Raw genomic sequence first — 16005 nt, 5'->3', positions numbered from 1 at the left:
AATCATGTCCCAGTCAGCAGGATCTGTAAACCTCCTGTGTGGAGTACTCTCGTGCGTTAACTAAACATGGGCTAGATTTGGCAACTGTCAATAATAATATTCTTGGCATGTGTCCTTGGGCAGGCATTTCTGCCCCTGTAAAGACTTCTCTTTCTCATCATTGTACTTTGTTACTTTCCTACGATGTGGAGGATGCTGAATGAATGAGAGGTGGATTATCTACCTTGGAGAATGCCTCATTTTTTGAATGACATACTCCCCACACTTTGAGCTCCCTCCCAGCCATCCCGCAGATCTTGCAGCTTGCTTTACATTTTAGGGTTTTAATTTTCTCATTATTTGGTCCTGCTGAAAGTCAAACTGGCCAGGGCTTGCATATAACACAGGAGCAGGAAGCCACATGCACAGCAAAACATCATCAGATGAGTGTCCCTGCCTAGCATGTGATTTCCCAGAATGAATCCAGACGCAGAGTTATTCAGAGAATACATTCCATTTGAAAAAGGCCGTACAAGGTATTTTTCTGATTGCTCCCGAAGTATTTGCTGGATCAGTTGGGACTTTAAACTCATCGGTCAATGCGAAGTTACATGTTTAAAAATAATCAATCGACTAAGTTTGTTTTCCTCTTCTTCCCAGGTGCTGCTGAAGCTGTTCAGTTACTGTGTAAAGGTGAAGGTGAATCGACAACAGCTGATTAAACCAGAGATGAACCCACTGAATGTAATGCTGGGTACACTCAACCTGGTGAGTCTCGGATCTCAAGTAGAAATATTGGGTTATGTTCAATGGAAGTTCTCTAAAAAAAATAAATGAAAAGTTTGAGGGTGCGCTGCCTTAGTCCAGCGGCTAGCTGCTGAGTTGTTCTGTCTTGCCATAACAAGTGATTCTATGTGGGAGGCTGTAAATCCTGACAGATTTCAAGGGTCTTTTTAGTCTTAACTTCTGAAAGAGGGTCAACTTTTCAAAACAAACAGTTCTATTGTTGCAGAAAATGCTAATTATTCATGTAGATCGATAGAAATAAGTCAACAAATACAGAGGAAAATATAGAAAGAATTCTCCAGACAGTGTGTTCATGTTCCCAGACAGATGAAAAATCTGATGACCTTCTGGACCTCCTGGAATTGGCAGACCCCAGGATAAAAACCTATGCTTCGCATCATATGGCCATGATGTCAAAATTTTACCTGTGCTGACTAGAAATTTATTTTATTCAGTATTTCACGTTTGTTGGTGCAGCCGATATATTGGTGTTAGCCTGTGTTTAATGAGACGTTGTTTGTATTCTAGGCATTGCTGGCAGAACAGGAGAGTAAAGACAGTGGTGGTGCAACTATTGCTGAGCAAGTTCTGAGCATCATGGAGATAATTCTAGATGAAGCAAATGCAGAGCCACTGACTGAGGACAGGGTGAGTAGCTTTTTCAAATTCTCAAGCTCAGAAGATTCTTCAATAACTTGAATATGGAGAATGCAATGAATGGAGACCATCACATGTGGAACTTTACTCCAACAAGGAGTCAGCACATAGAATAGAGGAAATAAAATCTGAGGCAAAAAAGTTGTGCAAATTCGAGCAGCGCAGTCACAGTAAAGCTGAGGTCAGCTGGGGTATCAGTAATGGTATAGCAATTGGTGTTGATGCCCTTTGTAAAAGGTAGGGGGCTTGATCGCTCTCATGTATCCTGTAGATAGTACACATTGCAGCCACGTTGCGCCGGTGGTGGATGGGCTGTTGATCAAGTGGACTGGATAGTATCCAGCTTTCTGAGTGTTGTTGGAGCTGCACTCAGCCAAGCAAATGGGGAGTATTTCATCACACACCTGACTTTGTGCCTTGTAGGTGGTGGTGAGACTTTGGGGAGTTAGGAGGTGAGCCACTCACCACAGAATACCCAGCCTCTGACCTGCTCTAGTAGTCACGGCATTTATGTGGCTGGTCCAGTTGAGTTTCTGGTCAACGGTGACCCTGCAGGATGTTGATGGTGGGGGACTCAACAATGACAATGTCATTCAATGTCAAGGGAATGTGGCTACACATTCTTGTTGGAGATGGTCAATTCCTGGTGCTTGTGTGGTGCGAATGTTACTCGTCATTTATCAGCCCATGCCTGATGTTGCCCAGGTTTTGTTGCATGTAGGCATGGACTGTTTCATTATCTGAAGAATTGCGAATGGAGCAAAACACTCAGCAATCATCAGCGAACAGCCCCACTTCTGACCACCTGATGGAGGGAAGGTCCAATACCCACATATGCAAGATATTAGAGGAGCACTGGTGCCAGTAGGACCATGTTCCAGCAATAGTTGGTGCATTGGGCAGAAAATTGGCATGGTTAAAAACAAATTGAACCAAGCACTTTCTACTCTGTATAGCTCAGTACCAGCGCCCATAGTGCATTGACCCACTGAGCTATCAGCATAGCTGATGTAGGGAATGAAAGGCAAAAGTAAAACAGAAGAAAAAAGAATGAGTAAAACAAAAAAAACTTGCATTTGTATAGCGTTCCTCACACCAGAGTTTCTGCTAAAAGGTTGGTAGATGAAAAAAGTCTTTAGTGAGCTTTTGAAGGCAGGCAGGAAGGGAGGTGGTAATCGGAGGAATTTTGGGAGGTCACAATTATGGTAGCTGAAAATTCAGCCAGCATTGGTTGAGCAGAAAGAATGAGGAAACTAGGAACAGAGAAGCATAGGTTGTGAATGAAAACTTAGGACTGAAGGAGGTTACTGAGGAGATGGGGTGAGGTCATGGAAATATACAAAGATGTGGACTAATATCTTGAACTTCGTTTCGGGGTTCAGAAAGCCAATGGGCCCCTGGGTAATGGAATTGTGGGCGTTGAGCCACTGACAGTGGCATTCTGAATAAGTGGCAATTTATGGAGGGTGGAGGCAGAGCAGCTGGCAATGAGGGCATTGGAGGAATTGTGGCTACAGGTGATGAAGGCAAAATTAGCGCCTCCATGGCAGTGAGGAGAGGTCAGGATAGAATTGCACGATGTTCCGAAGATGGAAACATTAGGCATTTGTGACTGAACGTTTGTAGGGAAGGGAAAATTGGCTCAAGCAACACACCAATGGCTCCCCACAACAAGACTTTGCATAAGTTGACAGTGAGGGAGGTTGATAGTGTTAAGGGTCGAAGCATGCAGGAGTTGTTGGAAGCTAAAAAGCATGGCTTCAATTTTGCCTAAAGTAATCTGGAAAAAAATTTGTTAATTCAACCCTTAATGTCTCTCTTAAGAAGCGTTGAGGAATAGCTGTGGGGAATGGAGGAAGGAGATGGAAAGGTTAAAGCTGGGTGGCAGCAGCATATACGCGGAACATTATGCTGCGCTTCCGGACGATATTGCCAAGAGGAAGAATATAACCAATGATGAGGAAAGGACCAAGGATAGACCCCTGAGATACAATGAGGGAAAAGACAAAGCAAATAGAGAATTAACTCAACCACCTGAGTTCAATGTTCATGAATTAGAATCATCCAGGCTGTGAGGAACATAATGCAGAGGAAACATTGCGATGTTTCTGTGCTTTTATTGTTAATGTGTACCCTTGGAGCTGGTCACTACATCTGCTCTCTAAACCTAGCGTTCTCCTGTGTGTAATAGAAGTTCTACCACTAAGCCTATCTCTTGCCACCAGGGTAACCTGCTGCTGACAGGAGACAAAGATCAACTGGTGATGCTGTTGGACCAGATTAATTCGACGTTTGTCCGTTCCAATCCCAGTGTTCTCCAGGGTTTGCTGCGCATTATCCCATACCTGTCCTTCGGAGAACTGGAGAAAATGCAGATTCTTGTTGATCGATTCAAGCCCTATTGTAATTTTGACAAGTAAGTGACGGCTACTGGACTGTGTGATCCGTGGTCCTCCCCATGTGAACGTCCTGGAGCCAAGCACTTCCACCAACTACCTTTCATAGTGCTAAATAGTTCACTGAATTAAGTTACAATCTTGAGGGGTGGGGAGCATTTAACTTGTCTAAATCACTGCTAGCTTCATGATGCATCTGCACTTTTTTTGATTCAGAAGTGATGTGAATAAGAAGCCATTGTTTATGTTGAAATATTTAAGTACGCAGGGATGCCAATTTAAATGTGTAACTTAACAGAGGTTCTTATGCAAGTTTGAGCATCCTGCACAGCCTCGCTTTCACTCACTGGTTGTTGTACTAACGGCCTTCCGAATCCTTTCTATCTCATTCTTGTTCTGTTCTTAGATATGATGAAGAGCATAACACAGACGACAAGGTTTTCCTGGATTGTTTCTGTAAAATCGCTGCAGGAATCAAAAACAACAGCAATGGACATCAACTGAAGGAACTTATCCTGCAGAAAGGAATTACCCAGAATGCTTTGGAATACATCCAGAAGCATATTCCAAGTGCCAAGAAGTAAGATTCATTTCGCCAGCACTAAATGTTTTAAATGGTTTACTTTTTAGCTGTGTCACTCATTCTTTTGTGGGAAATAGTTGGGGTCAAAGAAGTGTTACTGGATGGGCAGCTGCGAGGCTTTGTATATACCTGCCTAAGAAGATGATACCAGGAGCAAGGGAGAAGGCGCAGGTCATAGAGATGTGCAATATCTGGAACCCCATTCTGTTCCTGATGACTGGATTGGTAACTGAAAGTTCGGGTTTTAACATTTATACTGTTATCTGCTTACAGCCTTGATGCAGATGTGTGGAAAAAGTTCTTATCAAAACCAGCTCTTCCTTTTATTCTCCGCCTACTGCGGGGACTGGCAATGCAGCACCTTTCCACACAAGTAAGTTTTTTTTCTCTTTCCCTGGCTCTTGTACATTTCCTGTTCTCCCAATTTGCTACACATAGTGAGCTGTCTTCAGTCTTGGAAAACAGAGCGTGCAGTTATTTAGTGGAGAACTGGGCTTTCATAATAGGATCTAGATTCAAGTGGCATGCTTGCCTGTTGTGGGCAAGTTTCATAACTTCTCAAGCACAGCTCTTGAAGGAATCACACAAGGGAAAAAGAATGATCTGGAGGAGAGATCGGGCAGCTGAGGAGTGGGCCAATTGGCCTCTGCCCCCTCTCGCCTACTCAAGTCCAGCGGGAGACGAGAAGACAGAGCATATAGAATAGAATTTTTTCAAATTTGTTTTTATCCCTGGTAATTAAACTGGTTTTACTTTCGTTTTGAAGTTTATAAACAATATTTTGCTTTGTAAAACTTCTGTATCTGTAGCTGAATCAATAAGTTTAAAAGACAGCCAGAGGGGAAAGAAGGCAGGAAGCACTAAAGACTGTTGTAGAAGCAATATGCAACCATAAGAGAATTTTCATTATTGTAACAGCAAACGAGCTATCAAAGAAGAATTGAGACACCCCGTTTTCCCCCCCCCCGTCCCCCGTCCCCAAATGGGGTTGAAACCGCAGATGTACCAATAATAATTAACTAAGAGTTAATGGTTACTTCCTGGAGGTATTCACCAGAGAGACACTAGCCATCCATCATACAAGATTCCACAACTAAACTCAGTGACTTTGACATCACTTACAGGGGCATCCTAGACGGTATTTAAAAATTAAAAAGCAATAAATCTCCAAGATGAACACTAAACTGGAGAGTGGTAAGTGATGCTCGGGACTTAGAGATAGATAAAAGGTTGATTGAAAGAGAGCAAGCAGTGGATCGTAATTGGGAGATTCAAGTGCGCCTGGGGAAATGTGCCGGTGAAGTGCACTAGGGATTGATACTGGGGCCCTTCGTGTTTCTGATCTACAGAAATGACTTGGATTTAGAAACCTAATATGAGTTGGTCAAATTCCCAAGCAATGCGAAATTGGTGGGACAATACGGTCTAACGAAGCAGCAACAAAAGGCCAAAGCAATATCTGCCAATGATCAGATCTTGATGAGTCATTACACAGCAACAATCCACAAAGCCATGCTGAGTTATTTTGACAAGTCTTGATTTGTTCTTGCGAGCTGGGCAACACTGACGAGGCTGAATTTATTGCCCATCCTCAATTGCTCTGAGGCCATTACGGGTCAGTCACATCGTGTAGGACTGGAGTCACACACAGACCAGGTGGGTGGCAAATTCTCTTTCTTGAAGGGCATTAGTGAACTTTGGGATTTTACGGTCATGGTTATTTTCTAATTCTTACCCACAAATGACCAGATTTATGGAATTCAATTTCACAACTTTCCACGGCGGGATTTGAACTCGACATCTGGGTTGCCAGTCCAGTACCATCATCACTGTATCCATAATGGTATACAAGTAGGCTAGAAGTCTGAGGTCCCCAAGCTGAAGCTTTATAGTATTTTGGTCAGACTACATCTTGAATACTGCATTTCACTCTGGACACCAAGGAAACTCTCATGCCCTGGAAGTAATGCAGGGAAGGGTCACAAGGTTAATCCCTTGTGTCAGAGGAATAAGCTATGAAGAAAGTATGGAAAAACTTGGTATTTTCAGCCTTAATAGAAGGTAAATGAGAGGTATAAAGTACTAAGTATAACACACAGGTTAATCCTGAGCACTAAGTCTAACCGCAACTGAGACAAGGACATACAAACTGGTAAAAGGTAAATTCAGGAATGATGTCAGGAAGCACTTGACACAACAGAGTGATCAATATCCAGAATGATTTTCATGTGATGTGGGTTGGTCATGACAAAAACCGGAATAATTCAAGAGGCAGTTACAGGCTGAGAGGAGGATGGAACGATGAGTTTGATGTTCTGAATGGGCCATCGCACTCCAGTGTTTGATTTGAACGGGTTCCTGTCCGTGTCCTAATGCAGTTCTCATAAATACAAATTACTGCCATGTTTGTTATTTGCTCTTTACGCTTTTAAAAATGTGTTCACAAGATGTGTACAAGGATGGCAAGGCCACACTATTTGGCCGTTCTAATTGCCCTGGTAGGCCTTTGCGTTGTGCTCCTGCATTCCTTGATTCTGTTCTGTAGCAGTTTTACAGATGAGTGACATACGTATGCCTCTTCAGAAGGCATTAAAATTCAACCTTGTATTGTGGAACTGGTGCTATGTGTAAACCAGCCCAGAGGGATAACATATTCCCTCCCCTGAATGTGTTGATGTTTTACAACAATGATCAGTTTTTTGCTAGTGCAAGCCCATAAATTACCCGGGTTGTCGCAACATAGAAAATAGGTGCAGGAGTAGGCCATTCGGCCCTTCGAGCCTGCACCACCATTCAATAAGATCATGGCTGATCATTCACCTCAGTACCCCTTTCCTGATTTCTCTCCATACCCCCCTTGATCCCTTTAGCCATAAGGGCCATATCTAACTCCCTCTTGAATATATCCAATGAACTGGCATCAACAACTCTCTGCGGTAGGGAATTCCACAGGTTAACAACTCTGAGTGAAGAAGTTTCTCCTCATCTCAGTCCTAAATGGCTTAACCCTTATCCTTAGACTGTGTCCCCTGGTTCTGGACTTCCCCAACATCGGGAACATTCTTCCTGCATGCTGGGATTTGAACTTTCAATGCCCAGTGCCATAACCGCTACGCTACCATAACCTCTCCCCCTGCTCCACCCCACCCCCATTTCTATTCTAGATGTACTGCACACAGTATGTATTTAATCAGACCTGCTTTGTTTACACAGTATGGTGCCTGTAAGAAGAATAGGGTGTGGATTCTTCCACATAATTCCTCTGGATGAGGAGCTTTACCTGAGGGAGAGAACATGTGGCTGTGTGGAACTCCAGCTCGTAGTGTGGCTTTGATTAGCGTAACTGTGTCAGGGAATGGTGGATAATGGGAGAAGACGTCCGACGAATGGAAAATCCTTTCAGGCCTGCTCTGTTAATAGTGGCATCTATGTTGTGAACACTGGAGCCCAGGCTGTTACTGTGCCCCTGGTAGCATCTCAGAGTAATTTATCTCTTGCACTTTGTATTATCAGATGTTAATTGGAACAGACTCCATCACAAACCTGCATAAACTGGAGCAGGTTTCCAGTGATGAAGGCATTGGGACCCTCGCAGAAAACCTACTGGAGGCACTTCGGGAGCACCCAGAAGTCAACAGGAAAATTGAAGCGGCACGAAAGGAGACGCGAGCAGAAAAGAAACGGATGGCAATGGCTATGCGGCAGAAAGCACTGGGCACACTTGGAATGACGGTAAACATTGAATGTGTTTAAAATGAAGTCCATGAGAATAGAGTGGGTGGGTTCATGGGATTGGGACTACAGCTTGTGTAATAAATAGCAATATGGCCTGTTTCCATATTGTAATTTCGATATACAGTAAACTCTCATTTACCCGAATTGTTTGGGGATTCGGCAACTCCGGGTAAATGAATGTTCCGATAGGGCGAGTTTACATTTTAAAGTTAATATTTGAAGGTGATAGAAGCACCCACAAAATATTTTATATAGCGTATCATATTGATCTTGATCCGCTCTTTCTAATGAGCTATTCAGATTGAAAATCTATTCATAACTTTTTGAAATATAAAACAAATAATTGATAAGTGCTAAAATTATACGGTCGAATAAATAAAATGAAGATTTAATTCATGTTATTTGAACATGAACGTAATAAAATAAATGAAAATTGATTCATAACTTTTTGAAATTAAAAATAAATGTCTAATAAATGAAACAAAATATTTAGTTCGCTATTTTATTCTGTTAAATTTGCTTATTCTGCCATTGCTGCTGCTTCAATTGCTACTTCTGCCAATGTTTCTTCGTCTGCAGGTGCTCCTTTTTCTGCGTTGACATTTGAGATTGATTTTTAAAATAGAGATCTTATATCTGCTTGTTTAAATGAATTCATTTTCTTAATTAAAATGTTGTGGATGATATGAGTTTGCAGAACCTCATGAGAAGTAAAATGAGAATTCTCCTCAAAAAAACCAACGACATATTTCTTTGCTTCTTCAGCACATGTCCAAGTCTTTTTTTGTTTTTCTTCAATTTCATTGTCTGAATCGCTCATCTCTTCGTCAGATTTGTCTTTATTGGTGACTATGCCGATAAATTCCTCATCAGTATAAGTTTGTGTTACATCTGTTTCGATGTCAACATCTATCCACTTAGCAATGCCATCTTCTGCTAAGGATTTAAGTGCGTTTGTTTCGTGTGCACTGCTGACAATCTCCACGATTTCTTTTACAGCCTGTTTTTTATTAGCCCATACATAGAAACTTTCAAATTCTTCGTCATCAGAAGCACTGTCTTCAAATATGACGTTGGGCCACAACTTGCGCCAACACCTCTTCAATGTAATGTTTTTTTTACTTCTCTCCATGCCAGCGAACATGCATAGATGGCATCTTTAATATTGTGTGCTCTCTGGAAATCAGATTGATTGATCGCTATTAATTAATTTGCACATGAAATTATTCCTATAGTGGCACTTGAAGTTTTGTATGACACCCTGATCCATAGGTTGAATGAGCGAGGTCACATTGGGGAGCAAATAGCATGCAAAGATGTTGCCACAACTAGACACTAATTTTGACTCATCGGTGTGCTCTGCAATTGTCCAAAAGCAGCACACACTTTCCATTAGGTTTGCCTATTTTCTTCATGTTTTCTCGAACTTGGGGGATGAATTCTGTTGAAAACCATTCCATGAATATGTCCTTGTCCATCCATGCACTTTTCTGAGCTTTGTAGCTAATTGGTACATGAGCAATTCCTTTTAAAGCACGTGGTTTCCTTGATTTGCCAATCACTAAAAGTGAAAGTCTATGTTCTCCAGGGGCATTGGCACAATTCAAGATTGTTAACCTCTCCTTATTCATTTTAAAGCCTACAGCTTCCTTCTCCCCTGCTGCAGCCAACGTAGCAGTTGGCAAACACTTCCATAGTAAGCCAGTCTCATCGGCGTTGTATATTTGATCTGCAGTCAATTTCTTTTCCTGCACCATTTCAGCAAATGTTCTTGAATAGTTGATTTTTTTCACCCGTCACATCCAGCTGGCGAATGCCGTGGCGATGCTTAAAACGTGTGAGCCAGCCTTCTGAAAAAATGCACTCTTCAGTTAAATTCATTTTCATCTTGAAGTCCTTGGCCTTTGCTGTAATCATTGGCCCTGAAATTGCTACACCTTCGGACCATTTCAAAGAAAACCATTCATAAAGCACCTGGTCTCGTTTGTCAAGCTTCGGCTTTTGCAAATTCTTGCGGGACATTGCCTTCACTGGGGATTCAGAAGCAGCGGTGAAACTTTCTTTTGCTTCTTGATATCATAAATTGTTGATGATCCAACTTCATATTCGTCCATCAAAGTATGCACACTTCTGCCAGCTTCAGACTGCTTTATAATTTCTAGTTTCTGCTGAATGTTCAATACTTTTCAATTCCTACTGCTCCATTTGCTTTTAGTGCTGTCAGAAGGCATTTTAAATTGTTTGATTTCAGGGTGTTTTGAACAAGTCCACTCGACAGACTGATGCGTTGCAATGAACTGCTTTCAATGTGTGTGACAGTTGAAAAGTGAGCAAGAAGTCCACGCCTGTGTCAATTTATGTGTAATTGAGCAACCTGTCCACGTTTGCGATAGTTGAAGTGAGCGAGATATTCATGTGTGACAGTTAAATTGCCGAAACTCGCAATATTTTTAATTCCGTTCCGGCTGGTTTTCCGTTACATTCGTATCCGGGTAAACGAGAGTTTACTGTAATACTAGTTCTAATCCCATGAGAACACCCTATTTCCATATCCCTTTATTTCCCTTCCCTTCAACCGCCTATCTAACCTATTCTTAAATGCTGACATGGTCTCCGTTTCAATCACTAACTCTGGTATTGAATCCTTATAATAGGCAGTATCCGAGTGAATTGCATTGTACTATCTTAATTATTTCAACATCCTCTTGTGTGGAGCCCAAAACTGCTCGCAATACTCCAGCTGTGGTCTTACTCTCGTTTATATAGATTCACAATTACATCTCGACTATTATATTCTATACCTCTTGCCATTAATCCATTACATTTTTGTGGCCTTACCTACTTGCGGTGCTGCTTTTAATATCTTGTGAGCTTGAACCTCAAATCCTTCTGCTCTTTCACATCACCCAGCTTTCCCCCATTCTCAGTATAATTATTACTTGTATTTTTTTTAACCGAAATGTACCACCTCACACTTACTGACATATAATTCCATCTGCCCCATTTTTTCCATTCTACCAACTTATCAAAATCCTCTTGCAGCTTCCTTTGATCCTTGGAATTATTTATTTTGCCCCATATTTTAGTACCTTCTACAAACTTGAGATACCACTCCCTCTACCGCTATATTCAAATTATTGACATACACAGCAAACAAAAGTGGTCCCAGAACTGAACACTGGGACACACTTCCAAACTGCCTTTAACTCCTGCTCTCTACTTCCTCCTTTCTAACTAATTTTTAATCCGATTTTCTACCCATCCCCTAATTCCATGCCCTTTAATCTTCTCCAATAGTTTCCGAGGTGTCAGCCTTGGCTCAGTGATAGCACTCTTGCTTCTGAGTCAAAAGGTTGTGGGTTCAAGCCTCACTACAGGACTTGAACACACAATCCAGGCTGACACTCCAGTGCAGTTATGGCGGAGGTGTTGTTTTTTAGATGAGACGTTAAACCCAGACCCCGTTTGATCTCTCAGATGAACGTAAAAATCCCAGGGTACTATTTAAACAAGAGCAGAGGAGTTCTCTTACTGTCCTGGCCAATATTTATTGCTCAATCAAAATCACAAACAGTTTAATTGGTCATTTATTTCATTGCTGTTTTGACCACATGCTGGAAGTAATTAATTGGATGTCAATGCTTTGCAAACAAATTAAGAACATAAGAAACAGGAGCAGGAGTAGGCCATTTGGCCCCTCAAGCCTGCTCCGCCATTCAATAAGATCATGGCTGATCTGATCGTGGACTCAGCTCCACTTCCCTGTAAATAATTGAGGACCCAGCACCGATCCCTGCGGCACCCCACTAGTCACTGTTTGCCAACCGGAAATGGCCCATTTATCCCGACTCTCTGTTTTCTGTTAATCCATGCTAATATATTACCCCCAACCCCGTAAGCTTTTATCTTGTGCAGCAACCTTTTATGTGGCACCTTATTGAATGCCTTCTGGAAATCCAAATACACCACATCCATAATATCTGTCACTTCAAAGAACTTGCAAAATCCTCCTTTCGGAAATCCATGTTGGTTGCTTCAGATTATTTTCTCATTGTCTAGAAATTTAGAAATGTAATCTTTCTTTAAAGATTCCAAAATCTCCCCTACCATACATTAAGCTAACTGGCCTGAAATTAACTGGGTAAATGGGTATGACAGTGTTCACTCTCCAGTCCTCCTGCACACACTATGTCATTTCTAAGGCCTCTATTATTTCTTTCCCATTTCCCTCAGGATCCTTGGAGTTGTCCTATCAGCTGCCTGCACTTTACATTAACTAACTTTTCTAATGCTTTTCTTTTGTTAAAGATTGTTGAAAAAAATTACATGGTCTTTAGAATTTATTGAGCTGTGAGCAGCTTACCTCTGGCATGCCTTTGGCATTGGTAGAATTTTAAATTGGTAAATTATTAAGTGAACAGTAAAACAAGCTATAATCAAGCAAAGCAATCTAACTTCACACATACTCCATGTTTATAACTAGGTTGTCACCACACTAGCAATCATCTTAGCCCTCAACTTTACTTTTTGCCAAAGCGCACTCATCTGTGCAGTGATGATCATGCACGCGTTGCTGATATTTACATAGCAGATAGTTATTGGATTGACTTAGTCTCCATACTTTACAAGTGTTGCAGCCCTCAGCTCCGTTATGTTGCTGGTAATAACCATATCATTTAACATCAGAATTGTACCAAACTATGTCTTGTAGCTGATGAGACTGGTGTTTAGTGTGAATTCCTCAGTTTACATTTCAGCCATTCTAACTTGAAGAATGGGAGAAGAAGATTGGGAAATAGATTCTTTCTGAAGATCTTTCATTAACATTTTACGTATTAATTGTTTCTAATCATTCTCATTTTTATTTCTCTTTCAACAGACTAATGAGAAAGGTCAGGTGGTCACCACAACAACATTACTGAAGCAAATGGAAGAGCTGATTGAGGAACCAGGTTTGACCTGCTGCATTTGCCGTGAGGGTTATAAATTTCAGGTACGCCCATTTTGCCCAAGAGAAATGCAATTGCTGTACAGTTTCATGGTATAGATGCCTGTTCTTTATAGCATTCACAACAGCATGATCGTTATTCATCTCTGTTACAGCCAACCAAAGTGTTAGGAATTTACACCTTCACAAAGCGTGTCGCAATCGAAGAGTTTGAGAACAAACCACGGAAACAGCAGGGATACAGTACGGTCTCACATTTTAATATTGTCCACTATGATTGTCACCTTGCTGCAGTCAGGTATTGGTATTCACTATTCAAATTGAGAGGTTTTGATGTTGGGTAAAGCTATGTCAAATGATGAGTGAAATGATAATTGGAGAACATAAATTTAAGACCATCATCAAAAGGACAAAAAGGAGAGGTTAAGACTCTCTCTTTTTGAACACACAGGGTTGTTAGGACATGGAATGTCTGATCAGCAATGTTGGAAGCAGAATCCATAATAGTGTTCACAAGGACTGTGGATAATTATTTGGAAGGATCTGGGGCAAGGAACTAAGTGGAATGGCCTGGATGCTTCAGTATTCAAGTCCCTCATGGCTGCAGCAACATTCTTGCACTAATTTAGTAACATTACATTTATTCCAAGAGTGCTGTAATTTAACAACATCAGAGAGAAGAATGTTGTGTTCCTGCGCTCGGGGGTACTGGATCAGCTGAGCACAGCAGATACATGACTAATTGGGCGGGGAGGAGTGATGTCATTAAATTTCTATTTAAATTAATGAGCAGGAAAACGGGTGAGGTCCGCCCCACCCAGTTATCCCACATTCACTGCACCCAAGTGACCAATACAGGAACAGGAAAATCTACCCCAAATAGTTACGGATGAAAAAAGGCATTCGACTCCTCGTAGCTCATCCCTTCAGTAAATTAATTATATTTTGGTTCTGTACATTGCTGTAATTGTACTTTATAAACATTTGAAAGGTTTTGTTTGCAAAAATGTTGTTTGAAAGAAATATTCTATCTTGTGGAAGGATTTGCCCATACTCACATAGTGAATGGTTTTATTCAATTACTAAAGAATCTCCCATGGCATAGTTCACAGGTAGTATGAAGTCAGGTCGGTGATTTTTAGCTATAAGGTAGGGCTCTGTTAAGTTCACCTCCTTTAAATCCATTGCTCAAGTACGCCCTTGGAACAGACAAATCAAGATAATTATGTCCGTTTACAAATTCCTGAGAACAATTATAGTTTTTCCTTTCTTTTAAATATTGTTTTGCAGCTGTAACAAAGTGTAATGGATACACAGTAGATGTGAGTTATTTATATATAATTCACAAACTTCTAATTAAGTCAACACTGATCTATGAGCAGGTTTTACTAGCCCAATGAGATTGGTTTCAATAATTTATGATGGTTACCCATGTAACTGCTGATGATCTGGCTGATTTTAGTGAGTTGTTCCTTTAGGCTGGCTCGTGGTCGGGAGGAATGGGAAAGTGCTGCGTTACAGAATGCAAACACCAAGTGTAATGGATTGCTTCCCGTGTGGGGTCCACATGTACCTGAATCGGCATTTGCTACGTGTTTGGCAAGGTAAGAGATTTCATTTCAACATAGGATATAAACTATGAAAATCTTCATTCTGAAATATTCCCTGTAATTTAAACAGGGGGATGAAGAACTTAGAACTTGAGGGAACAATATGGAAATTTGCTGATGATGCCATATTTGGAGGGAGATGTGGTAAATAATGATGACGGTTGTGAAAAGCCACAAGAGGACATAGAGAGGTTGGCAGGATGGGCAGACGGGCAGCAGATGCAGTTCAATTTAGAAAAATGTGTAGTCATATATTTTGCAAATAAGAATAGGCAAAGAAAATACACATTAAATGGTGAGCTTTTAAATGGAGGAGGTGGGCAGAGAGTTTTGGTGTTCAGATACACCAGTCATTTATAAAAAAAAGGGCAATAGAATTCTTGGTTTATTGGCGACACGGATTACAAAAGCGAGGAGCTGATGTTGAACTGGTAAAAGACCTTTGTTAGACAACATTTGGAACATTTTGTGTCATTTTTGGGTACCTCATTATAGAAAGGATATAAAAGCAAAGACATTTGCAGTTTAGGTTCACTGGGATGTTGCCATGGTTGCAGAGTTAAAGTTACGAGGACAAACTTGAGAAGTTGGGGGTTAAGTGATGACCTGATCAGAGTTTTGATATGGTAAATAGTTGTGGACTTTTCCACTGGTTGGTAGGAAGGTAATGAGAGAGGGTAAATTTAAAATACTAACAAAAATAAATAAAAGGAATATTAGGAAAAAATGTCTTTACGCAGCAGAATGTGGGATTCGCTGCCACAAACTCTTGTTAAAAGAGATTTCATTAACTCTTTTAAAAAGCAATTAGATAGTTGCTTGAAGAAGAAAGAAGAACTTGCATTTATAAAGCACCTTTCACAATCTCAGCATGCCCTAAGGAGCTTCACAGCCAATTAATCACTTTTGAAACATAGTCACTTGCTTAGCAGGCAAACAGAAGAGGCAGACAATTTCCACACAGCAAAGTCCTACAAACAGCAGTGAGATAAGTGCCCAGATAATCTTGTTTGGTGATGACTGAGGGATACATTTTGGAAAACTCCCTTGCTCTTCAAGTAATGCAATGTGATCTCTTGATCTATGCACTCTACCTGATTAGGCAAATGGGGCTTGGTTTAATGTCACATCTGAAAGTCAGAACCTCCAACAATGCAGCATTTTCTCAGAACTGCAATTTTGTATCACCCTAGATTATGTACTTAAGTCCCTGGGGTGAGACTTGAACACTTAAAGCTCCGGACTCGGGCAAGAGTGCTACCATTGGGCCAGGCTGACACTTGTAAGAATATTAAAAGTATGAGGAGTGAG

The 16005-nt window shown here is 41.0% G+C and overlaps 1 protein-coding gene across 10 annotated transcripts in view; it reads left to right on the top strand.

Annotated features, from left to right (window-relative positions):
* ubr4 (ubiquitin protein ligase E3 component n-recognin 4) overlaps positions 1–16005 on the top strand; it is a 206153-nt gene that overhangs the window by 180408 nt on the left and 9740 nt on the right. For all 10 annotated transcript variants that reach the window (XM_070860353.1, XM_070860352.1, XM_070860351.1 and 7 more), the window contains 9 exons: positions 640–747; positions 1294–1413; positions 3648–3838; positions 4225–4398; positions 4675–4774; positions 7915–8133; positions 13016–13129; positions 13240–13382; positions 14563–14688. In XM_070860353.1, the coding sequence (XP_070716454.1) occupies positions 640–747; positions 1294–1413; positions 3648–3838; positions 4225–4398; positions 4675–4774; positions 7915–8133; positions 13016–13129; positions 13240–13382; positions 14563–14688 (1295 nt within the window). The remainder of the gene's footprint in view (positions 1–639; positions 748–1293; positions 1414–3647; positions 3839–4224; positions 4399–4674; positions 4775–7914; positions 8134–13015; positions 13130–13239; positions 13383–14562; positions 14689–16005) is intronic.

The sequence above is a fragment of the Pristiophorus japonicus genome, chromosome 18 (assembly GCF_044704955.1).
Source record: "Pristiophorus japonicus isolate sPriJap1 chromosome 18, sPriJap1.hap1, whole genome shotgun sequence".
Lineage (NCBI taxonomy): Eukaryota > Metazoa > Chordata > Chondrichthyes > Pristiophoridae > Pristiophorus > Pristiophorus japonicus.
This window is presented reverse-complemented; position numbering and strand designations above follow the sequence as displayed.